This window comes from Danio aesculapii, chromosome 14, assembly GCF_903798145.1.
Source record: "Danio aesculapii chromosome 14, fDanAes4.1, whole genome shotgun sequence".
NCBI classification, from domain to species: Eukaryota; Metazoa; Chordata; class Actinopteri; order Cypriniformes; family Danionidae; genus Danio; species Danio aesculapii.
Genome location: NC_079448.1, coordinates 22,220,527 through 22,248,074, shown reverse-complemented (window position 1 = coordinate 22,248,074; position 27,548 = coordinate 22,220,527). Strand labels below are relative to the sequence as shown.

The 27,548-nt window shown below is 33.2% G+C and overlaps 1 protein-coding gene across 1 annotated transcript in view; it reads right to left on the bottom strand.

Moving 5' to 3' along the window:
• Window positions 1–27,548, bottom strand: part of aff2 (AF4/FMR2 family, member 2) — a 410,790-nt gene that overhangs the window by 300,241 nt on the left and 83,001 nt on the right. The window contains exon 2 of the mRNA XM_056471754.1: window positions 9,599–9,719. Coding sequence (XP_056327729.1) covers window positions 9,599–9,719 — 121 coding nt within the window. The remainder of the gene's footprint in view (window positions 1–9,598; window positions 9,720–27,548) is intronic.

The following is a 27,548-nucleotide window of genomic DNA, read 5'->3' as shown; positions in this document are numbered from 1 at the left end:
TATTTTTGCTTATGATGCTGAATTCTGCTGAAGCCACAGGTACTACCTGAACCCATTTGAAATAAGAGAAACGTTAAATAAGTAAGTAGATATTCAAATGCTTATTTACATTTTTCTTAAATAATATATAGGCAGGGGCAACATGGTGGCGCTCTGGGTAGAGCTGTCGCCTCACAGCAAGAAGGTCACTGGTTCCAGTCTCGGCTGGGTCAGTTGACGTTTCTCTGTGGACTTTGCAGGTCCCCCCCTATGTTCGTGTGGGTTTCTTCGAGGGGCTCTGGTTTCCCCCACAAGTCTAAAGACATGCGCTATACAGTAGGTGAATTGGGTAAGCTAAATTGTTCGTAGTGTATGTGTGTACTGTATGTCCTGTTCCTCCAGGTTGGGGGTTGAGCTTTGGGCTAACGACTCACCTTGTAAAAATTAGATGTTAAGAAAAACACCAACATGGTGTGGCTAAATATCAACTTCTACATAAACAGCCCTGGGAGTAAGTAAAGAATATAAAAGCTGAAAATTTTGAAAGTTTATTCTTTTAGCCATTTTAAGTGATCTGTACTTAAATGTTTAATCACAGATAACTTAAATGTTTAAGTTAATTCAATGAAGACTCAATTAAATGAATTGTCGATTTCCCATTACTCAAATTAACTGAGCAAATCACTTTCTTCAAATCATTTGAGTAGTCTCAACTTATTAGGATTTACAGTATATTTGTAGTGTTAGAAGCGGTTTCTTTTGTAATTGTTTCTGAAATGTCATAATGCATTCTTTAAATCCACCAATATCACTGTTGGAATTGTCAACTAAACCTACTGAAACTTGTTTTGATTAATATAATCAAATCTGACTTGGCAGTAGACTGAATTATTATTTTATAATAATTCTATTTTACATATAATTTTATAACAATTATATAAAAATTTATCCTGGGTAATGATAATATAAATATATATTTTTATTTGTTAATAGGGGCAGCACGGTGGCTCAGTAGTTAGCACCGTCACCTCACAGCAAGGTCGCTGGTTCAAGTCTCGGCTGGGTCAGTTGGCATTTCTGTGTGGAGTTTGCATGTTCTCACCATGTTGGCGCGGATTTCCTCCGGGTGCTCCAGTTTCCCCCACAGTCCAAAGACATGCGCTATAGGTGAATTGAATAAGCGTAATTGGCCGTAGTGTATGAGTGTGAATGTAAGAGTGTATGGGTGTTTCCCAGTACTGGGTTGCAGCTGGAAGGGCATCCGCTGTGTAAAATATAAGCTGGATAAGTTGGCGGTTTATTAAACTGTGGCGGTCCCTGATGAATAAAGGGACTAATCCGACAGTGAATGAATGAATGAATGAATGAATGAATGAATGAATGAATGAATGTTGTGTATAGTATTATAAGCAGTTTATTTTGTAATTATTTATAATGCATTCATTAAATCAGACAATATCAGTGTTAGAATTGTCAACTAAACCTACTGAAACTTGTTTTGATTAATGTAAATAAATTGGAAAAAATATAGAAATATTTTGTTTTAAAACTTAGTTAAAAAATTTTGCCTTGGCAGCTGACTGAAATAAAATAAGTAGAAGAATTATATTAAAATAATCCTGAGCAATGATTTATCACAAATAATAATGTCCAAATAAAATTTAATTTATTTATACATATTAAAATATGTATTTGTTAATATATATTTGTATGTAAAATATACAATAGAATCAAATACTGCAATTATAAGTCTCTGTGTAAATAATAAGTAATTGTAAAATAAGTGTAAATCAAAATAAATAAAATTACACAAAAAGGTCTAATTAATCAAGAAAAAACATAGTTTTTTTATCATATTATTATTCTCACAATAATAATAATAATAATAATAATAATAATAATAATAATAATAATAATAATAATAATAATAATGATAATAATAATAATAATAATAATAATAATAATAATAATAATAATAATAATAATAATAATAATAATAATACATTTATTATTATTAACAATTATTATTATTATTATTATACACTTAAACACATAAACAAAAATAAAGTCTGATGGGGACATTCCTTTAAAAGGTATAGTAATTGAACTTTTTCTTTGGGGCTATTATGCATATATTTCCTCCTTGAGAGTGGCACAGTCACCTTGTCCTCACTCCATCCCTTACTTTCAGGAAGTTTTTCATTATCACAAACACCTTGCTCTTGCTCCCTAGGGATTAGTTTCGGCACACTGTAAAGCTGCTTTGGGACCATTTCCTTTATTACAAACGCCATATAAAAATAAAGCAACAGAAGCAACAAACGTACCTTCACCTGATGTCGCCCTGGAAAGTATTTCAGACTCCAATGATTGTCACTTTAAAATGCCAAGCAAAAAAACTCGACTCAACCCAGCAAACAGTGACCCAGTTTTAGCTTTAAATATGTGAAGCTGAAGTTTTTTTTTTTTTTTCAGAGCTCTGATGTTGAAGCAACTAATTTCAGTGGCGAAGAGGAAAAAGACTGGGCCAGATGAAGATAAATGGCATGTGTAGAGCTGATTAGAGAATAGAAAGAAAGAGGGAATGCAGATATGAAGAAAAAAACAAACAAACGCTAAACCAAAAAGAGACAGAGAGTGTGCCTCGTCTTAGGAGGACTGTAATTAGCTCTTAAAAAAAGCAACAACACATCTTTCTACGACTTCTGCTCTGTGGGAAATTTCAGGCCTTCTTCTGCAAAAAAAAAGACATTCCTTTCTTTAAAGCTCCGGTTTACAGACACACCATCATGTTTGAACACCGTTTACGAGAGAATTAGCTCTTCTAGTAAACTCAATTCGGATGTTCCCGATGGTAAATTGAGCTCATGAATCATTTTACATAACTGCATTAATTATCACCGATCCTCTGACAGAACTACAGTACACAAAACATATGCTTTATTGCATATACACCACACAATCAAGCTAAAATAACCTTCATTTTTTGCATCTTGTGGTCATTAAACTGCCAAATCTGAAGCGATGCTGTCACTCAAACTCAAACAAAAAGAAAAATTGTTGTTATAAAACTGTAAAAATGACTTTGTATGCTTATGTTTACCATGTCAGGTCAGGATGTGTGTTTAATATGGGCAATATGATGACTGCTGACGCTAATAGTAAATATAATGTACTGTCCATAGTAAATGCATAACTTGACCTGACATGGAAGAGAATACATTGACATTGACACAGTCATTTTTACAGTTTTTTTTTTTTTTGAGCACACAATGTTCTTGTAGATTTGTATGATTTCTATGCTGTTACATGAAATGTATTCATCTCAACTTACAGTTGAAGTCAGAATTACTAGCCCTCCTTTGAATTTGTTTTTCTTTTTTAAATATTTTCCAAATTATGTTTAAAAGAGCAAAGAAATATTCACAGTATGTCTGATAATATTTTTTTCTTCTGGAGAAGTCTTATTTGCTTTATTTGGGCTAGAATAAAAGCAGTTTTATTCATTACTTTTTAAAACCATTTTAAGATCAATGTTATTAGCCCCTTTAAGCAATATATATATATATATATATATATATATATATATATATATATATATATATATATATATATATTAAGTAACATATATATCATAGTTTTCAAAAGTTTTTGTCATTACTGTAGACTTTGAATGTCTATGGACCATCACTGTCCATGGAGGATGAGAGAGCATCTGATTTCATCTAAAATATCATTTGTTTTCCCGAAGGCAAGTGAAGGTCTCGGGGCTTTCGAACAATATGAGGGTGGGTTTTTATTAACAGAATTACTCAACTTATTATGACCTGTACGTATAACGATGGAATATATTAAATCATAAAAATATCATTCAATCGTCATACAAAATTGTAGAATATTTTAAATGGTTCAAATCACTTTCACTTTCTATTGTATTTGTAGTTGGTTAAAAATATGAAGTGATATAAAGTAAACAAATGACCAAGATCTTGCTGACATGCTAAGAAATCCTTTAAAATCATCCACTCCTTCCTAAAGCTGGGATCAGCTGGAAGACAAAGCTGAAATACTTATTTTCTGAAGTGTCTTGTCTTCAGAACACCTTTATAGTTTAGTTTCTGCTTAGACCTGCATTTTCCTCTCTCATTATCAACCTACTTAGAGTTTGTGGGTGGAGCTAAACAGACACTGATGTAAAAGTAGGTTTTAATCATCAGTTAATTTCAGACACACTATTACATAATAAAGTAGAATATTTCACAACCTTCCTTTTGGTAGATTGTTTTTTTTTTTTCTTTTTTTTATAAGCTGTAGAAAAAAAAAGTTCAGACATTTAAAGGATGCTTTTATTATATAATGACCTTTTATACCTCTTTTTGAAGTCAAAATTATTAGCCCTGCTGTGATTTGTTTCTTTTTCAAATATTTTCCAGATGATGTTTAACGGAGCAAGGAATTTTTCACAGTATTTCCTATAATATTTTTTCTTCTGGAGAAAGTCTTATTTATTTTATTTCGGCTAGAATAAAAGCAGTTTTATTTATCATTTCTTTTTTAAACCATTTTAAGATCAATATTATTAGCCCCTTTAAGTAATATATATATTTTTTTGATTGTCTACAAAACAAACCACAGTTATACAATGATTTGCCTAATTAACTTGCCTAATTGACCTAATTAACCTAGTAAAGCCTTTAAATTTCATGTTTAGCTAAATATAACCATCTTGAAAATGATCTAGTCAAATATTATGTACTGTCACCATGGCAAACATAAAAGAAATCAGTTATTAGGAATTAGTTATTAAAACTATTATGTAATTTAGTTATTTAAACTATTACTGTAATATTCTTTACGTTAAACATAAATTGGGTAAAATATACAGGTGTCTAATAATTAATAATTTAGAAGAGCTAATATTTCTGACAATCTGTGTGTTAAAAAAAAACAAGGGAATTTTAACTTGAATGAGTTCATGACTATCTTAAACAAAAGAAAATAAAAATGGGAAAAAACAAAATAGAAAGAAAAGGGATGTCTGCATCAAAAGCAAACCATAAAATGTCACAAGCTGTGCCAACTCCTCCGGTCATAACTGTTTTCAAGACACCAACTCGCAGACCACACAGATGGAACAATTAAAGCATGTGATTAAAGTGGTGAGTGACGGTAAGATCATCTTCATCCAGGCTTTCCAGTCCAAATGATGCTTCGGGGTGAGAGCCAGTTCTTCACCTACTGACAGAATGCAGAGGCACTGGGGAAAATTGATCTAGTTCTTTGGCCCCTGAGGACGTCAAGACCACCGTAATGACAGTGCTTCAGTCTCTCTGAGAAGGTCTGTCTCGGACCTTACTAACAGCTGGCTAAGGAAACAGATAAGCTACCTGAGGCTGAAAGGGGCGACCTTGACACTACTTATTGGCGCAATAAAAGTGATGCTCTTAGAGTGGCGATATCTACAAAAGTGCACTAGTGTTTTATTCAGCTACTGTAATTGGTCAAAGAATCTTAAAGGCAACATTAAGTGTGATTTCACAGCTGGTGATTGATTGCTTTGTTCCAAAAACACAGATTAAAATTGCTACAATGTTGCTTTTTATGGTGTGGTTCACTTTCACATGGAAAAGTTTCTAAACAGACCATATTTGTTAATATAAGTCCTGTGTGAGTAAATTGTCCTTACATTCACTCTAAAAGTTGGCAATGATTTCACAGTTAATAAATTGTAAAAATCCTACAGTAAAAATCCATAACTGTAAGATTTGCAAGTAATATTAGTTAACAGTAAGTTTCCTTGATGTCAGAGATGGGAAGTAAAGAAGTACAAATACTTTGTTACTGTACTTGAGTAGATTTTTCTGGTATCAGTACTTTACTCCACTATGTTTTTTCTGACAACTTTTTACTTAAGCAGGTCGCACACCGGAAGCACTGCTGACAGGGTGCGCACATGACATTACACACCAGACGCGCACATTTGCATGATATTTAACATGAAACTAATCAGATGGCGCTCTGTGGCGCAGCAGAGAAATGAACAGTGTTCTGAGTCGTGGCTAGGCACTGCGGAAAGCCGCCGACTTGCGGCGCCGGTGTGTGTACCCTGATAGAAACCTGTTTAGAATTCTGAAATGTATGGCGCTGCATGGGGCTACGCAGTATCCCGCCGAGTGGTGCTTCTGGTGTGCGACCTGCTTTATACTTCTTACATTTTTACACGAATATCTGTACCTTCTACTCCTTACATTTTTAAATCAGGCTTGTTACTTTTGTTTTCATTTGCTGGGTGGCGCGATTTATATTATTTCTTGTCATTGCACAATTTGAAGGCCTTTTTGATTCAATCAATATATTTCTCATCATCACGTGGAATTAGCGATGTAAACATACTGGGTAAAAAGATGCGCTTTGGTCGATCGGATCACAAATAAACAAGAGACACATTCCTGTTAAAATTTACCATTTAAATGGTATTAAGTAAATAATAAATTAATAAATTAAATAAATTAATTTATTAAAAGTATTTTGTCCACTTTCAAACATGATGAACTGTAGGCCAAGATCTTTCAATCTAGTTCCGTGAAAAAAAAAAAAACATGTGCTTTTTTTCAACGTAAAGCAATTGAATGCTGTATGAATACGTTATGCATTGGAATTTATGTCCTTTATTTTCAACAAGTTCATATTTCCTAGTACAGAATTTACATTGTTTTATAGTTTTAACATGTATATTATATACACTGAAGTCATATTTTAATTTGTTCAATTATTAATTAAATATTTTAGAACATCAAAATTATACTGAGTGATTCATGAATAAAATTATAATCCAAAGGATCAGGAATTAATGACATGAAAAAAGATGATGCAAAAATGTATTAACAGCATTAATAACTTTATACATTAAATAAAATATATACATATTAAAAAAACTGTGAAATAATATGAGCTGCAAGTGTTGCTGTTTCATAAAATGAAGCAGCTTTACCATAATGCAAAACAATATTTGTAGTTAAATATTTTAGGTTTTATTTTTTTTTTTATTCAAAAATATGTTTTGGAGAAAATTATGTGTTAAATTTAAGACATTTATAAATTTTAGAGTATATGGACAGTATGGCAGCTGTTATAGAACAGCTATATACTGTAGTTAGGTTTTGTGTCCAGGCGGCGGTACAGGCAACATTTTTAGACAGTGTTGTTGGACAATATTGTAGAACAACGTTGCTTGGCTAATTTGCTGCTGAAAAATATAAAAAATGTAAGTTATGTTGTGAAGATGTATACATGATGTGCAGTGTAGTTACCACTGTGAAACTAAAACAGGTAGTAGTAGTGAATACTTCTTACTTAAGTACATATTTCAGGCCGTACTTCTTTACTTTTACTTGAGTACAAACGTGTAATCAGTACTTTTAAACATGAGTATCTATACTTCTACTTGAGTAAAGGATGTGTGTACCTTTGCCATCTCTGCTTAATGAATATGGAAAATAACCGTAAATTGAATTTCCAAAAGTTCCATGTATGACACTTTTGTATGCTTTTTGTTGACATTATTATTGTTCATTTTTTGTTCCATGAGTTTTGTACATTAGCATTTTATGTAATGTAGATAAATATTGTTTAATTCACTTAAATTTGAAGTCTGTTACCTTGATAGTGTTTTTTAGTAGTGTGAATGACATTTTTTACAACCCTGGACAATGAAGTGTGGTTTATTTTTAAACTCATTTTGAGAGGAGCGCGTACTTATGATTGAACACTGCTGGTCCAGCATTAGCTAATACACGACCCGCCAATCAGTCAATTTCTAACTCACTATAAATAACCAGAATTTTTTACCTCAGTATCTTCTTTTGAAGAATCCCCTTTCACCCCTACTCCTCCTTCCTTTCTAGACAAGGTGGCACGGCGGCCTAGACATAGGCAAATTGACTAAACCAAATTGGCACTATAGACCAGTGGTCCTCAACCTTTTTATCACCGCGGACTGGTCAACATGTCAACGCTTTACAATTTTGCCGCAGGGGGGGTTGGGGGTTGTTTCGTAGGTTGAAGGTTGCTAGGCGACCATCAACCGTTTTCTCAGGGGATGACAAGCTGACAAAACATTGCTGTAACTCTGATACAAGTTTTTTTTATGGAGAAAATTACAAAGCACTGCAGTGTTTGGGTGTTTGTCTGGGATATTAGTCTTACCAAAATGTGTTTATTCAATACAAGCTGAAGCTGGTTGGTCAAATCTTGTCATGTGACTCGCAGAACGATCGCAGGATTCATTCAACTGTGTGCATCTTGAAGGCACAAGCGCCTTCAAGACGTATTATGCAAACGGCCCCTAAAAGGCCGTTTGCGATCTTTATCAGTTGATCTTCTTGCACAGACATACTGGATTCATCTAATTTGTTGACAAATGGGTTGCAGATCCATTCCTTGGCAGTTCGTAGGTCCTTCACTGGGCCTTTTTCTCTTAGCAAAGAAACTTTCCAAAGACGTCTGTTTCTTACTCATTTAGCTGTTTGTGGGGTTAAATTTGGGTGCTCAAGTGGCCGAGATGTAAGCAAGAGAATATAGTCATTTTTCAAAATCAAAGACTTTTCAAAATAAAAGATTGTTCAGACTCAGATAATAAATAAAACAGAAATAATTTATTTCTGCTGCAGCCCGGTGGTTGAGGACCACTGCTATAGACGAGCTCTAGTCAGCAGTATACTTCCATTGTAATCCATAGTTTGTCATTTACAAGCAGGAAAGTTTTCGAGATCTACCTAAGCTCAAACTCCCCTCTCAACCTTCTATCGGGAGGGAGCCCCAGGCTCGAGGATCTTTTGAGCTCAGGGCTCTCTCCTGGGACATCATGTCAAATATGCTTTATTATTAATCATCAGCTAAGGGTGAGCTCTTGAAATGAGGTATTGAGAAAATCTAACTTCTGACTGATTCTCTTTGGTAACAATGTCTATGTGGGTCAGCACATCGTCACGATTCAAAATCGAAACCTACATTTTTTTTATTTTAAAATGCCATCTCATTGCCCAATATCAATTAAATAAGAAATAAGAAATAATAAAAAAAAAATAATGAAATAAATTATGTTTGAGTGAGATAGAGAATAAACAGTGAAATTTTACTGCCACGTGACTTGTATTTACGATTTTGGCCCATTTAAATACGTTTACGTGTGAAAGCGAACCACACCAAGAATAAAAAACAACACTGTAGCAATTTCTATCCCTGTTTACATTACATATTCCTGTCAATCATTTGCTGACAACATAAGATTGTTAGAATGAAAGTTAAATAGGTCATGAATGTCATTTCACATTGACTTCAAAACATGCTATACCTTTTATATCCCCACTTTAATCCTAAAAGGAATATTTTACAGAGACATCTAAAGGAGGAAAAAGTTACATAACCCCGATCGTAAGCATTCCTTCAAACCAATTCTGTCTGAACCCAAAGGGGGGCAAGGGCTGAGTAAATATTGGATGTAAAGAGAGCAACTCAGCATCCTTTAGCTGGAGCAATGCCCCGTGTAAGATGATGAGTGTGTGTGTGTGTGTGTGTGTCTGTATGCACTCTGATTGGGCCTTATTGGCAAAGCCCTTACCTTGTACGGCTCACCAAACAGATTAAATCCGGTAGAGAACAAGTCTTCATCCTGCTGCACTTCCTGCGTCCTTCGCTCCCACTCCTTCTTCTTGAGCGCCGAGCGGTCCTGCTCGTAATGACTGCAGGAAACGAGAGTGAGAGAGAGAAAGAAGAGCGTGATTCAAGCTGGCATGCGAGAAATCGACGGCAAAAAACCCTGCCTGTAAGAGATTCAAGGGAAGCCCTTATCTGTCTAATAGGCCCGAGCTGACACTAAGCAGATGAGGAGAGCGTGGCGGAGGAGATAAAGTAACTGGATTGGTGCGCAGATGCTTTGCAGGAACAGACAGGAGGCTGCCAGGAAGAGGCAGCTCTGTTTGAAATGCTGTAAGAAGGGCTGGAGCCTCGGGGAGCGTTTATTTAGATTTGAAGGACCTCATATGGCAATCAGCGTGGGGGATTGTTACAGGAAATTCAGGCTTGTTTTAAACAAAGGCAGATGTCATACTGCGGTAGTTGACAATCCCAAATTCGGCGTGTGGAGTAAATGATTTCACAAATGAAAAAGCAAGCATCGTCCTTTACGTTCATTAAAATGATGGCTTTATCTTGGCGGCTCTTCGCACACTTCTCCAAGGACTTGTCTGAGTTATTTAATGACCACAAATGAGTTACCATTTTAAAAGCTTCATCTAGTAGCAACGGAAACAAATATGCAAATTCATCATGGGAAACAAACATGTGGAGTGCTAAGATGAGATTGTGCAACACTGGCTGTGACTGGTGGGCCAAGAGTTATCTATTTATATTTTAAAAACGTATGTGTGTATGGGTGTACACCTATCTCCAAAGCCTTGAATGATTATTTATCTTGATTGAGTTATTCATCTTACAAACCTCATTTATTAGTGATGGAAATAAATGTGGCATGCTAAGATGAGAGCGTGCAATGTTAGCTATGGTTGGCCAACATTTATCTTAAAAACAAAAATCTATTTGTATGTTTGTACACATATAGATTAATACCCTCAGAGCTATGACGAAGTTATTTAATGTCTTTCCATTACGAAACTATTAGTGATGGAAATAAGCATGTGGCATGCTAATATGATAGTGTGCGATGCTAGCTGTGACTGGTTGGTCAACATTTATCCTAAAAAAACATTATTTGTATGTTTGTACACATATAGAGCCATGACTAGGCCCACAAGGAATCTGCACGCGCAGAATTCCGCAGATTTTTAGCCCATCATTGATTCTGTTTATTTACCTACGTAAATGTATGTAAATTTATATTTATTAAGTTTTTTAATTCATTTCAGTAATATTATTGACTAATATGAAATTATTTATATGATTTACTTACAATATAGTTTGTAAAGTCATATTTTCTGTCTTTTAGTAGATATATTATATGAGAGACTTGCTTTGTTTACCAAATAAAGTGGATCTATTTGGATATGCACTGTAAACATTAAATACAAGTTAAAAATGTATTACTTTTTATTTCATATATTAAGGTTTTAGTTATGATACTCACAAAATCATTCTGCATAAATCAGCAGATTTTTAACAAAATTCTGCACCGAAATAGCAAAAAATGTCCGCAGAGTTATCTAATGTCCTTCCATTGTAGTGCAACTATTAGTTATGGAAATAAACATATGGCATGCTAGAATGAGAGCGTGTTATGCTAACTGTGACTGGTTGGCCAACATTTATCTATTTGTATTTGTCATATAAAATTGTATGTGTGTATGGGTGTACACATATTTACAAAGCCTTGATTGAGTTATTTAATATCAGCGAGGGACTTCCAATCCTACAAACCTCATTTATTAGTGATGGAATAAACATGGATGCTAATATGAGAGCGCACGATGTTAGGTATGGTTGGCCAACATTTATCTTAAAAACAAAAATGTATTTGTATGTTTGTACACATAAAGATTAATACCTCCAGAGCCATGATTGGGTTATTTAATGTCAACAAATTTCTTTCCATTAACAAACTCCCTTTATTAGTGATGAAAATAAACATGTGGCATGCTAAGATGAGAGTGTGCGATGCTAGCTGTGACTGGTTGGCTAACATTCATTTATTTTCATATCTCCAAGCATTTGTTGCTGGTTCTTGCCAGCACACAACCAGCAAAGAACTAGGTTGGCTGGCTATCACTTTAAATGAACAATTTCCTTTCATTTTTTATGCGCATCTATGAGGCCTGGTGCGAGTTGTTATTATTATTATTTTTAATAATAAAACAGTTCATCTTTTAGTAATGAAGAAAAACATGTCAGTTGCCACTATTTGGCCAACGTTAATTTATTTAATTTCATCAAACATACCTTCACAGGCATGCTAGTGTAAATATAATGTCTCACTGGTATTATTATTGTTTAATATCCTTGAACAACTTGCCATTTAACAAACTTAATTTATTAGCAACGACAACAAACATGGAGTTCTAAGATATCTACATCATGCAATGATAGATGTAACTGGTTGGCCAACATTTATTAATTAATTAATTTTATTATTTTTTTTTTTTTACTTGTTTATCTGTATGTGTGTATGTACACACATAAATCCCAGACCTCTAACAGAGTTATTTAAAGTCTGCAAATGACTTGCCATTCAATACATTTCCTCGATAAGCAATGGAAACAAACATTCACAGTGCTAACAGTGCTAGCTGTGACTGGCTGGCCCCAGGGCCAGTGTTACAGGCTGACAGTGGCTGATTAGAGCCATAGACTCTGTCTTTCCATTATCATAATTCAGAATGGCTCCAGGTTAATGAAGACCTCCCTCAGGAACAGACACACAACACAGCTGCTAGCTGTAGCATTAGCATCACTCCCTGAGGATGAATAACAACGTGACAGAAATTTTCACTCAGTAGCCACCATTATTATTTAGTGACATACATAAGGATGTGTTAGAGCTTGTCCATTCACCTATTAAGTTTGGGAAGATGTTTGTTGTATGCTGTGTTTACAAATTAACATTTCATTTTAAGTGACTCAGACCTTGAGCACACATATATCACGAGGACTTCTATTTGATGTCTATGTTTATATCTGGAACACATACATTTAGAGCATTTTTTCATCTGCAATACATTGATGTTTCATGTCGATAGTTAAAAAGACATTTAGAAAATGTCTTTAAGATGTTTCTGATGTAAGTAATGTATGTAAAACAGCCCATCAGGTCAATGTACAAAGCAGATGTTTTCCAGATGAAACACACTTTTAAACGTACTTTGCAGAAATACAACTACTACAATACTGGATGAAATATGAGTTAGCATAGAACAACATTTTCAGCTAAGCCATGATCATAAGCTGCTTGCATGTAAATGATCATAGTGCCACACTGCACTTTGAAAACACAGCACAAATGCGTCTTTATTAAAATTCCACCTTTTGGATTTTAATAACTGATAATTTTGAATTTGATAATTGCTATTGTCATGTAGAAATTTTGTTTTTTTTCTTGATAGCCTAGATATTTACTTTAGATGTCACCTAGGCTATTGTTGTCTGTTGAAAGGAATGCGCCATTTTTGTATAGGGTAGAGCTCATTGAATGAATGTGAGACCAAGGTGCAGTGGAAGACTGGCCATCCTGAGTCAGACATATATACACATATATCTATTATCGGGAGTTTTCCCAGTCGTCGGTATGCAAATTTTTTTTTTAATTCTGAAAATTATAATTTTACATCACTTTTCTTTAGCGATGGATAAGTGAGCACACGGGCATTGACAACAAAGAGCTTGTGTTTGTGTGCATTGAAAATATCTTCCCTTCCTGTTAAATTTGATCCAATCCATGTCTTGAAACACACCCCCTATCCCGCTTTTGCTTCTCATTCTAATGGAGAAGGTTATGAATGCAGCATCTTGTTGTCATATTTCATTTACATTGTTTGCTGATATCATTCACCAAAACTAGCATAAGCCTAGAATTTAGTGCAAGTTGGTGCTTTGCCTTATGGTCAATGCAGTAAGAGAATTATCATCAATACTTGTTTCGCACAAAAGTTCGTAACATACAAATACGTAAAAACCGTAACCTTACCTATGAAATGTTATGCCTTTGTGCTATGTTTTCTTTGTTTACTATACCAGCATCTTCAGACTGGCTTTAGTCTTAACTAGTGCAGTTGAATGACATTTCTGCTTGGAGCACTGTACAAATATGGCGCTATTAATGCATGCTTAGGGTTCGTATGCAATATCTAGTGTATATATCTATGTATTGATAGGCTTTGCAGCCTAACTTTAACAAACACACAGCAACATCTCAGTAACTATAACTATTCTCAGTAACTCAGTAACTAACTATTACACACACACAGTTAAGAGTTTAACGATTATAAAAAAAACAAACAAACTTAAAAACAAGGAATACTGAAGAGGGTGACACAGTGGCGCAGTGGATAGCACGATCGTTTCACAGCAAGAAGGTCACTGGCTGGGTCAGTTGGCATTTCTGTGTGGAGTTTGCATGTTCTCTCACATGGGTTTCCTCCAGGTGCTCCGGTTTCCCCCACAAGTCCAAAGACATGCGGTACAGGTGAATTGGGTAGGCTAAACTGTCCATAGTGTATCTGTGTGAATGTGAGTGTGTATGGGTGTTTCCCAGTATTGGGTTGCAGCTGGAAGGCCATCCGCTGTGTAAAACATATGCTGGATAAGTTGGATAAATTGGTCTACGGCCAATTTAGTTTATTTAATTCACCTATTCCAAGCAAACTATTCCAGCATATGTATGTATTCCAGCATATTTTTTCGTAGCGGATGCCCTTCCAGCTGCAACCCACTACTGGGAAAAACCCATACACACTCATTCATAATACAACCAATTTAGTCTATACAATTCACTTATAGCACAAGATTTTTGGACAGTGGGGGATCCCGGAACACCCGGAAGAAACCCATGCCAACATGTAGAGAACATGCAAACTTCACACAGAAATGCCAGCTGACCCAGTCGGAACTCGAACCAGTGACCTTCTTGCTGTGAGGCAACGGTGCTAACCACTGAGCCACTGTGTCGCCAGTAAATGATTCACTAAATTTACAGATTGATTCAACTTATGCCAAAAGCAACAATTCAATGTTGAGGTATTAACAAAGAATATAAAATACACAAGTTCCTGCAGCTTCATTGTAATGAACCCTCTGGGGTAGGCATACATGCTGGAATCTCAGCGAATATTTGCCTCACAGAAATGAGAAATATATCTACTTAAAACTTACTTTTAAATAAACCAACTACACTTGAAAACAAATGTTGTCTACTTTTCTAATCTGTTTGAAATGAACACAAGGTACCTCATTATTTTAAATGAATTCCCACCTCCACCATTCAAAGGCAAATCACATGACAGCAACTATACTTGAACGCCCACAAACGTGTAAACAAAGAGATCACTGTTGTTTTGGGGAAAGATTTGCTGTCAGGAATAAGTACAAAATTATTTCAGAAGACCATTAGAAGAAGCATTATTTAGAGGATGATATTACACAGCATAAGTCATCGATTCTTAGAATAGTTGCATAGTTTTATCGAAAAAGAGCCAAAAAAAGATTGATGTTGTGATTTTGTTCTCTACAAGTGTACACAAAATGTTTGATTTAAAAGTATAGAAACAAAACTTGTAAGTTTAAGTATGTTTTTGTTAAATTTCGTTGGCAATTTAAAATATTACATTTTTTTCATAAGATTGACAAACAGTTTTGGAAAATTTGATGTTTCCCCATTTAAAGAGATTAAATTATTTTTCTTAAAAGGGACTTTGGTATTATTAATTCTCAGTAGACTGCATAAAAATTATTTTTTTTACTTAGATTGTCTTGTTTCTAGTCCAAATATTTAAAAATTCTTAAATCACAAAGAATTTTCTAGGCAAGCAAAACAAATTGTCTTGTTTTAAGAAATAATATGCCAAAAAAAAAGAAGCGAGTTTTTCCCTAAAGCAAGCAATAAAATCTGCCAATGGGGTAAGAGAAATAATTTTATGCCAAAAGAAAAAAACAAGATTATTTTGCTTACCCCATTGGCTGATTATTTTGCTTGTTTTAATAAAAAACTCACTTAATTGTATATGTAATTATGTGGTATATTAAATATAAATAAATAATGTGGTATATCATTTAAAAATAAGACATTATGTTTTGCTTGCCTAGAAAATGCTTTTTAATATAAGATTTTTTTAGATATTTGGACTAGAAACAAGAAAAAAAAAGCATTTTTGCAGTGTAGTAATTACTGTGTGACAAGTTTTAGGAGTTTCTACGTTTAATACTTGTTTAATGCTCAATTAAAAAAGAAAAAACAGTACTTACTATCTGTACAGTATTTTAGTCATATTTCATTAGGGTATGTATTTTTACTCAACTGTTTGATTTGTATACTTCATCCACCACTGATTGCAGTGCTTGAGTAAAAAGATAACTGTAACAACTTCATCCTTCAAAGTTAACATACTGTGGCTTCAAAATACTAGCTATTTTAACTCATGACCTATCCTTTAAACCAGGGGTGCCCAAACTTTTTCTTATGAAGGGCCAAAATCCAAGCTTGATTGAGAGCTGTGGGCTGAAGGTAAACATAGCAAACTGTATTACATTAACGCTGCCATGGGTAATTCCTAATTTATATCATAATAACTAAAAAGAAAAAGAAAAGATAACTTCAATCTTATTTACTAATGCATTCTAATTTTTCGAAAATGTATATTATTTTCACGAACTTTGCCTTAATTTGCTGGCTGATGTCTTCTGCTTTGTCCCCTATTTGTTAAGTGACACTATGTACATTTTTTTTAAAATCTGTTTAATTTACAACATCCAATTAAAAAATGTAATTTGATTATTACTATTATTATTTTTTGTAGCTCAACAATAAAACAAACAGATAAAAGGTTACATTAAAGTAGAAATAATAATCTTTTTTAAAGGCATTCCCCAACCCTTCCCAATCATTTTCCCTCTAGCGGGGTTAAATCAAAGGACACAAAGAGCACTAGTTTGGGCATCTCTGCTTTAAACTAAAGGAACAGGCAAAAAATGCAATATCATTGTGCCTGCTTCAGCAAAGTTCCTTGATTATTACTCCAGAATGAGAGTATAGTTTTTAGCCATATCAACCTAGAAAATTGTCTTAGTACACTGTGTAACTACAGAATTCATTCATTCATTTTCTTTTTGGCTTAGTCACTTTATTAATTTAGGGTCACCACAGCGGAATGAACCGCCAACTTACCCAGCATAAGTTTTATGCAACGGATGCCCTTTTCCAGCTGCAACCCATCACTGGTAAACATCCATACACACTCATTCAGTCACATACACTACAGACAATTTAGCTTACCCAATTCACCTATGTTTTTGCACTTGTGGGGGAAACCGGAGCACCCAGAGGAAACCCACGCGAACATGGGGTGAACATGCAAACTCCACACAGAAATGTCAACTGACCCAGCCGGGGCTTAAACCAGTGACCTTCTTGCTGTGAGGCGATTGTGCTACCCACTGCACCACCATGCTGCCCTACAGAAGAGTCAAGCTTTGAAAGAAAATTTATCTAAACTGAAATCATTATTATAATTTTTTTTTGTGAGATGCTAATGGTCAAATCCAATTCAATGATTTATGCTAAGCCAAGGTAGAGCTCTTGCAAAATGAGTCTGTTTCCAAAGTAAATTGGAGTTTTCCTTCAAATGACTATAACTTTGCCTTTTTTTTTTTTGGCTGAGAGAATTAGTGCTTTCATCTAACATCAAAATTGCTAAAACTTCAACACATATACCTTAAACAAATATTTAAACGTTTTAAGTTAAGCTAAGCTAATAGCGCTCCTGCCAGACCAGGAGATTGACTGAATGGATAAAAAAAATGGTAAAACTCGACTATTTAACTCTAGGTGACATGCAAAATGAGCCTGTTTCCAAAATAAACTGGAGTAGTCCTTCAAATGACTATTACTTTGCCCTTTTTTTGCTGATAGAATCAGGGCTTTCAACATCAACATTGCTAAAACCTAAGATACCTCAAATGTATATTTCAACGTTTTTATGCTAAGCTAATAGTGCTCATGTCAAATCCAGAGATTGGCTGAATGGATTTAAAAAATTGTAAAAGTCAGCTGTTTAAGTCTAGATGACTTGCAAAATGAGCCTGTTACCAAAAAAAATTGGAGCGTTCCTGTAAATGATTACTATTTTTACCTTTTTTTTGACTGTGAGCATCAGTGCTTTCAACATCAACATCGTTAAAACCTAAGATACAACAAACGTATATTTCAACATTTTAAGCTAAGCTAAGCTAAGCTAACAGTGCTCCTGACAGACTCGGAGATTGACTGAATGGATAAAAAATGGTAAAACTTGACTATTTAACTATAGGTGACATGCAAAATGAGCCTGTTTCCAAAATAAATTGGAGTGTTCCTTTAAATGACTATTACGTTGCCATTTTTGGCTGATAGAATCAATGCTTTCAACATCAACATCGCTAAAACCCAAGATAGCTCAAATGCATATTTCATCGCTTTTCCCAGAGCAACACAGACTCCTCCAGCTTGAGTTGATGAATAGCCCAGCAAGCCAGAAACCTGGAATCGGTCCGTCTTCAATCGGCCTTCGCCATCCTGCGGCTCCAGCCACAGTGTTTAATCCATCACCGAATTATTCCAGAAGGCGGGAGATGAAAAGGTTGGAGAAAAACGAGGCCTGGTCTGGAGGTGACAGGTGCTTCTTCTGAGGGGTCGCGGAAGAAATAAGTGACAAAGAAAAGTGGGAATAAATACAGTGACGAGAGATTGACGGTGCTTCGCAGGCCTTAATGACAGCAAGATGTCAGTTATCTTTATGTCAGAGCGCTGGGCACACCTGACATCGCCACCTGACAGGACGATAAATCAAATTTACAGCTGTCAGTGGCAGAGCCTCGCAGGCACTCGGGTCTCTTGACACTGCATTACCCTCCAAATGCAGAGCACCAGTGCTGGACAGCCAGAGCTCGGTAGAGATGATTAAGAAACTAAAGGAAGAACGCTGAGGTGCAAATAAATCCCTGTTATGACTGCTGCAGTGGAAGAGCAGTTAACTGTGTGAAGACGATAACTTGGACAGGTGTGTGTGTGTCCTTCTGCTGTGAAGCCTGGAGTTATTGAGCTATAGGCAAGTAAAGACATTCATAGAACTTAAAAAAAAAACTTATTTCTGTCCACTTGTTATAAACATCTTATGAAAGAAAAAAAACATTTATTTTTTTCCATTTCTTTCTTTTGTAATATCACTGCAAATATTATTTTACATATATTTTATATTATATATTATAATATATTATATTATATATTTTTTTTAAATAAAAACATTTAGTTTAAGTTTTGTAAATCAATAAATACATTTTAAATAAATAAACTCCACAAAGTTTTCAAAAGTTTGGATCTGAAAGGTCTTTGTTATTTTTAATTGATTTTATTACTCATTAAATGGATCAAAGGTGAGAGTTTAGACATTCCCAGCTAGGGCTGGGCGATACGGCAAAAATGGAATCTCGATAATTATGTACCATATTGAATGATAACTATACATAATTCGAAACAAGTTGTAAATGCTTCCAGATTTAAAAGAGTGCCCCAACATTGACTGAAGCTGCAATAATTAGAGGGTCCATTAAATGGCATAACATATTTTCGGTGGATACATTTTTGGTGATACATCTCTGATATCAAGGCAAGGCAAGTTTATTTATATAGCACATTTCATACACAGTGGCAATTCAAAGTGCTTTACATAAACAGGAATAAAAGAAACACGTATAAGAAAAATAAAAACAAATAATAAGAATGGTAAAAAAATAAAATAAAAAATAAAATAAAGTAAATAAGCATAAAAACAGATAAAATATCAACACACTTTTAGATTCCCATTGTTGCATTTCCGCTGTGTGATTGGTTCTTAGATCAATATAAAGTAAAAAAGTCCAGAGCTTATCACTGTTATTGACATAAATTTTATCACGATTCGATATAATATCGTTTAACAGCCCAAAACATTTAACAATGTTTAATTCAAGCATATTTCCAATCATTAAAATAATGATGAAAAATCAAACAGTTTTCGAGATTGACAATAAGAAATGCATCACAATATAAAATAGATTTCTAATATTTCACAATATTACTCTATTTTTTTTAAATAACAGTTTAAACTATTTAAAATGGTATGCTATACTATAATAAATTATGTTATTATACACATACTATAAACTTTTAACCATGCATTGGCAATACGTACCACCATGCATTAGACATATTCTTTTTTTTAACTGAATATGAAGAAATAGAACGAAATTGAAAACAAATCTAACTGGTCGGACATGTATATATGAATTTTTAGAAAATACAAATCTTTGGTAGAAAATCCTGAATTTTTACATCACAACAAATGAAAACATTTGTCATTAAGACTATTTTATAACTTTTTTTAATGGGACTTTGATCTTTCCTCCAACATCTTTTGATTTTGATTTTTATTGACATGTTTATTAGTCAGAAGTCATATATTGTCTGGATTGGTGTTGCAAACCTGGTAATAAACTGTCAATACTTTTTTCTGTTATTTTACGAACTTAATTACTTATCTATTATGCCTTATTCGTCACGTACAAGTGGGCACAGCCATTTGAATCTTTTGGGCTAAAAATCTCCGGTCTCATTCACTTTCACTCATTTTTAGATTTAAAAACAGCTCATAATGCTGCAAACTGATGTTTTCACATTATATGATTCTGCTTTGTCTGTACAGCCATGCAAACACTAGGGCTGCACAATATATAGTTCAGCATCGACATCGCAATGTGAACATTCGCAATAGTCACATTGTGAGCATACATAATGCGGAGTCTGGTTCTTATTTTTTTTTAGACTATATTAAGTCTGGAAGTGTTTTTTAGGCCTGTAAGACTGTGAAGGTTTTAAAAGCATTCATGCCCAGAATATTGTATTGTTTTTAACTTTAACAAATTGATAACAATAAATTCTATTGAATTGTTTATATAACGAAGACCTTGCAGTATTAATTTACATTTGATTATTCAATTACTGTATCCCTGTTTACGGTTTGACTCCTCGGAAAAAAAATAAAATGCTGTTTAGATCATTTGTATCAAATTTTTCTTTATTGAATTTATCCAAGCTTGTAGATTGTTTCTCATATTTTATGCATATGCACTCCCCATACAGAATCATCCCAATCACTCTAAAATTATATATTTTTTCTAAATAATTATTCAACACACTTAGTGAAATTGCAATCATGTCACAATATATCGTAGAATAAAAAAAAAATCCAATTGTTAAATTTGTCCAATATTGTGCAGCCCAATCTTATACAATATATTGTTTTATACAAGAGTTCTGTTTAATTCTCGAATCTGATCTGTGCACAGCAGATGAATAAACTCACTGCAGTTTGACAAATATTGCAGCTGTTGGACAACATAACGTACTTTTGAGGGATTTTTAGGCGAGAGTGTAGTTGTTTAGATTACAACTATGCAGTTTATTTATAAAGACAGTGCCTATTTTGGAGATATAACGTGTCACACACCTCCCACCAGTGCTGATATTCAGCCATATCGCACTGCAACTCATGTGATATTGCTCATTCAAACTATACATACAGTGTGCTTACATTTACAGTGTAGCTTGCATAGAAACAATAATGATACCATCTCATTAACTTGCCCTTTTCAAAACCCCAAATATTGATGTTTCACAAATGAACGTTAAAAATGTTTGTACCTTTTGACTTAAAAAGAGTGCTGTATAAACCTCCCCTGACTCTTGCACAAGTTGTAATAAAACACCATCCGATTTGCTCTTTCTTAATGCTTGTTTTGCTTCATTTCTGCACACTCGATAATTTTCTCTTCTGACGTTTCAAAGGAACTGCTGCCCACCTTCACTATTACCTCAGAGAGAACGAGAGAGCAAGAAAGAGGTAACTCCACATAAACATGTTACCAAAATATGTTCAGGCCATATATAAATTCAATCTTATCTCAGTGTAGACAAGACGCTGTATGTTAACCAGCGGTGGTTTATTGCGCTGATTTTGTTGGTGGCATGATTATGTTCTGGAATATGTGGCATTGGCAGTTTTCGCCATCCATTCTTCCCGTTCTCCACCTCTCTCCTAAGAGGGGGAAATGAACAGCGATATCCATGGAAAAGCGACTGAATTTAATCTTAGCTGAGCTTTGCTGCATTTGAAAGATAACCAAATAGACCGCCTGCATCTTTTTCTCTCTCTCTTTCTCGTCCCGTTGAGCCCCCGGTTAAAGCCTCCCATAGAGAAATAATGTAATAAACAGCCGCTGTTATTAGAACGGAGCAGCCGCCACAACAGTGGGCCCCCGATTTCTGATTTAAGCGGCAATTATTAATTTGAAGCACAGGCTAATTAAAACTACAGCGAAGCGTTTAGCCTCTTGTTACAATTATTTTGGAGGATTGTAATTATATGGAGCTGCTTATCTTGACAGAAGAGGTGGAGATCTGCTCTGGTTTACGTGCTGATATATATGGAGACTGATGGGACGCAGATAGTAGATGTTCATCATCAGGTTTGTCTGGACGGACAGTCCTGCCTCAGGGAAAAACAAGCCTTTGTCAGGAAAACCGTTTCTTTTCCACTTCTTTTTCCACAGCTAACTATCACAGGGGTTTTATTATTGCTATATAGTTTATTAAATATGTTGGTGATTATGGTGTGCAATTAAATGGGTAATCAGTGGACATCAATCAATCTAATATAACATGCTGAGACTTTAAAAAATCATGTGGATAAGAAAAAAAATGCAATACTACAATTATATATTGAGCAACCATCATTTAGTATTCATTTTATTACTTGAATTGGTATTGTTTTTATTATTATAGAGGTAATCTCGAATGAAATATGACCTGGTCCTTTCGTGGATAAGATGCTGGATAAGTTGGAGGTTCATTCCGCTGTGGTGACCCCTGATTAATAAAGGGACTAAGCCGAAAAGAAAATGAATGAATAAATTATTATTATTATTATTATTATTATTATTATTATTATTATTATTATTAGTAGTAGTAGTAGTAGTAGTAGTAGTATCAGCATTATTATTACTATTATTATTATTATTATTATTAATGTTTGTTTTTTGTTTATGTTATTATTTTTTTTTCCCAAGCCCAAATGAAAATTAAATATAAATAAAAATATAAATATACATATTAATATACATATAAATATATTATAAACCATAAATGTTGCTAAATATATATATATATATATATATATATATATATATATATATATATATATATATATATATATATATATATATATATATATATATATATATATATATAGTAAAAATAAAATTCCACAGTCCCCACCTTTTTCAAATTTGGTACCATTTCAGTTTTCTTTAATCTATCTTTTAAAGCAGAGATAACCAAACAAAGGCCCACGGGCCAAAGTTGGCACACAGAAATCTTTGATTTGGCCTGTTAACCCATTTGAGGAGAGAGGAAGAATGATGGGCATGGTTTAAAGATTGTCATTTCAAATCTTTGTTTGTTTGTTTTTTTATTGTTAAAAGCTAATTAAATGGTGTAAATATAATCAGATTTAGTTTAAATGTACATACCGTCACCCAATGGATATAGGATAAATCAAGGCAAAGGCAGATTCTGCTTGACTATTGTATTTATCATTAAACTCCACTATGTTGTAAATGTGATTGTTTATGTTTTTATTGCAAGAAGTTATTATTTTAAATGTTATACTGGATTAATTAATATGATTTCAAGTAATGTTTTATTTTTACTTTTAGGTCTTATGAAATAAATTAGCATGGCAACTTCAATGTAATATACAGTAACTTGGTATATTGGTATATTGGCTCTCAATGATATTTGGTCAAATGCAGGAAGCAAAACATGCTTAACTCCAGCAATAGAAACAAGCAAACAAATCCACCGTCAAAAACAACAGTGAAGAGCAACAGAGAAAAGACCCAAATTTAGCCTTCCTTTAGTCAGGCAGCAGGCCGGATGCTGGTCTTTGGGATGGAGCGCAGTGACTCTCTCAGATTAATGAGCACTGCTGACAGTAATTGCGGGGTGGCAGGTTTTCACCCCAGACACTGACACCACTTTCCTCCAGGACTCTCTCCATTTCCTCAAGGAGCTCATTGTTTGCTCTCATATTAGCAGCGGCTCAGCGGGACAGCAAAGACACCAGTTAAAACACACTTTGCCTCTTCAGTCCAGGACACTATTCTTCCTTAAAGATGCACCTGATCACTTATAGAGGTGATTAAAGGGTACTTAAAGCACTTCTTGTGATTCCGGAGGCAGAGTATAACTACAGTATATGGCATTTAGAAATACTTTATTCAGAAATGTGCTCAGGTACTTCTAAAAGAAAAGCTATTTAGAAAAAGAAGTAAGAGATTTAGTATTACAATGTTAGTAATATTTTATTTGCATAATGTTTGTTATATAATATTACATATTTTTAAATGAAAAAAAACATATCATTATATTAATAAAATCATTGCATTATATTATATTATGATCAATATAAATATACTACTACTAGATTGGAAAACTCGATTCATTTAACTCAAAATGTACGAGGAAACCAAAATATAATTTTAAAACCAAATGGTTTAAATACTGTAAACTATATATATATATATATATATATATATATATATATATATATATATATATATATATATATATATATATATATATATATATATATATATATATATATATATATATATATATATATATATATATATATATATATATTAAAAGGGCTAATACCTAAACCTTAAAATGTATTTTTTTTAAATCAAATACTGTGTTTATTCTACCCGAAACAAAACATATGAGACTTTCTCCAGAAGAAAAAATATTATCAGACATACTGTAAAAATTTCCTTGCATTTACATATACTTACACATATACATAGCCCCCTTTTAATTTTTTTTTCTTTTTTAAATATTTCCCAAATTATTTTTAACAGAGCAAGGACATTTTCACAGTATGTCTGATAATATTTTTTCTTCTGGAGAAAGTCTTATGCGTTTTATTTCAGGTATAGAATAAACACAGTTTTTGATTAAAAAAAAAAAAAAAACATTTTAAGGTTTAGGTATTAGCCCCTTTAAGCTATATATATTTTTCGATAGTCTACAGAATAACCCATCATTATACAATAACTTGCCTAATTACCCTAACCTGCCTAGTTAACCTAGTTAAGCCTTTAAATGTCACTTTGAGCTGTATAGAAGTGTCTTGAAACATATCTAGTAAAATATTATTTACTGTCATCATGGCAAAGATGAAATAAATAAATAAGTTATTACAAAAGATTTACATACATATACATATATATATATATATATATATAATATATATACATATTTATTTATATATATATATATATATATATATATATATATATATATATATATATATATATATTTATTTTAACTCAAATGGCAATCGGTTTACTCAAATGGTTTGACTGGCCTTAACTTATTGGGTTTTTACAGTACTCAGTTGGTTTTTGTTCTCTTCATTTATTGGTTTTACTGTGCTCAAATTGCATTATTTACTCAAAAAAAATTTACTTCACAGTAGGATTAGTAGGATTAGTAGGATTAGTTTTGAACCTAAATGATTTGTTGCAATCGGTTTCCTCAAATGGTTTGAGTTACCTTTTTAAAACTTTTTGGGCTTTACAGTGTAGATCATTAAAATAGAGCCCAAACTGTATGAGGAAACTCACTGCGGCATATACATATTATTTGTGTTTCTATCATCAAACATTTAGATAATTTTTACATTTTAAGTTTTGTTATCAAATCAGTATTCAGTTAATAAAATGGATTAAGTACAAACAACTATATAGCTACTCAAATGGTTTGGTATTGCTTTTAGCATTGCTTTTAAGTCATTAAGTCAACGTATTAAGTTATTTCATTAAGTTAAACTAACTTATTTTATTTAGCAATTTTCACTTATATTTACAAGTTTTACATTGTACAAAATAAATAAATAAATAAATAAACAAATAAATAAATAAATAATTTTAGTTACACTTTAAATAAGGTAAAAAAAAAAAAAAAAAAAATATATATATATATATATTATTGTTTTTATTATTATTATTATTATTATTATTATTATCGCTAAAGGTAAGTATTACTAAGGGTAGATTACATTGTTAATTAACAAGCATTATTAGGGTGATAATGATGATGATGACTATTATACTTATTCTTATTCTTATTATTATTTTCCATGACCGCACTTTAATTGTCTGACATCACTGCATACACCAAAACATCAAAAAAAAAAAAAAAAAATGGCCATGCTTCAGATCCTGCACTGAATGATATAAGAATCAAATGTCCCACAGTCTTGCATTGCTACCAATTTACACATCTTATAATTGTTCTCTTTTTTTATCCTGGACATTTTCAGCTCTCAACCCGATATCTCCTCTATTAACTGCATCATCCAATTAGAAAGCATGTCTGGAGTCTGAAATGTCATGTCATGAATATTGCAGCAGGAGCTCCGGCACGTCTCCACAATTTGACCCAATTTAACAAACAGACCTCGCTCGGCGTGCGCTGAAACATCAGTCCAGAGTCCACAAACAAAACTCGCACTTGTCAGCCACAGTGGGAAATACAGCCGACACAAACAGCCACCAAACCCGCCAAACAAATGTCAATTTTCCATGTCATCAAACTGTAAAAACTGATCTGAGCGCAGCAGCAGTCAGAGCCGCTGACTGCATAATGGAGAGAGGAAATTATGGCAGCTGCACGTCGATTATCCCTTAATGGGCACCGACTTCAAATTAATGTCTTCTTCATGTTCCATATTTCACATTCAGATTGAGAGGAATTTACCACAATTACGGTGTAATTGCAGATCTGTGGCTGAGTTAACGGCGTATAGGGTGCGTTTAAGAGCCAAAAATCTAATCTCGGTCTATTCTGAGTCGAGATCTGAATGCTAAGATCAGCCTTCCGTATGTGTTTCTAGAGCTGTGAGTCAATTCCTTGATCTGATGTGTTTCCGATTACAATGTTTGCAATTAAAAGAGAAAATGTACAAATGTACAAATAAATAAATAAATAGTTATTACTGTACTTTTTGTACAAATTTGCAAGTTTGATTCAATATTATGTTTAAACATTTTATTGTGCTTTTTTAAGTAAATTTGCACTAATTTTCATTAATTCTCAGCACAAAAATCTGAACATTGGATGTTCATTTTAGTTCAAAATTCCTGTTTCAATGTTGTTTTGTTATATTTTATTGTCTTTTTGTTTTGTTTGTTGTATTTGTTTTTTTATTTATTTATTTTTTATTTGTTTTGTTCTCTTTTCTATTTTGTTTTGTGATCTTTTTGTTTTGTTGTCTTTTTGTTTTGTTTTATTTGTTTTGTTTTCTGTTTTGTTTTGACATCTTTTTGTTTTGTTTGTATTTTTGTTTTGTTTGTTTGTTTGTTTTGTTGTATTTGTTTTTTGTTTTCTTTTGTTTTCTTTTGTTTTCTTTTTGTTTTGGTGTGTCTTCTGTTTTGTTTTGTCGTACTTTTGTTTTGTTTACTTGTTTAGTTGTCTTTTTATTTTGTTTGTTTTGTTTCATGTTGTCTTTTCTGTTTTGTTTTGCTTTGTTTTGTTCTCTTTCCTGTTTTGTTTTTGTCATCTTTTTGTTTTGTTTTTTTTTGTTGTCTTTTTGTTGTCTTTTTGTTTTGTTTTATTTGTTTTGTTGTCTTTTTTTGTTTGTTTTTGCTTTGTTTTGTTGTCTTTTCTGTTTTGTGTTCTTTTTGTTTTGTTTGTTTTGTTTTATTTGTTTTGTTGT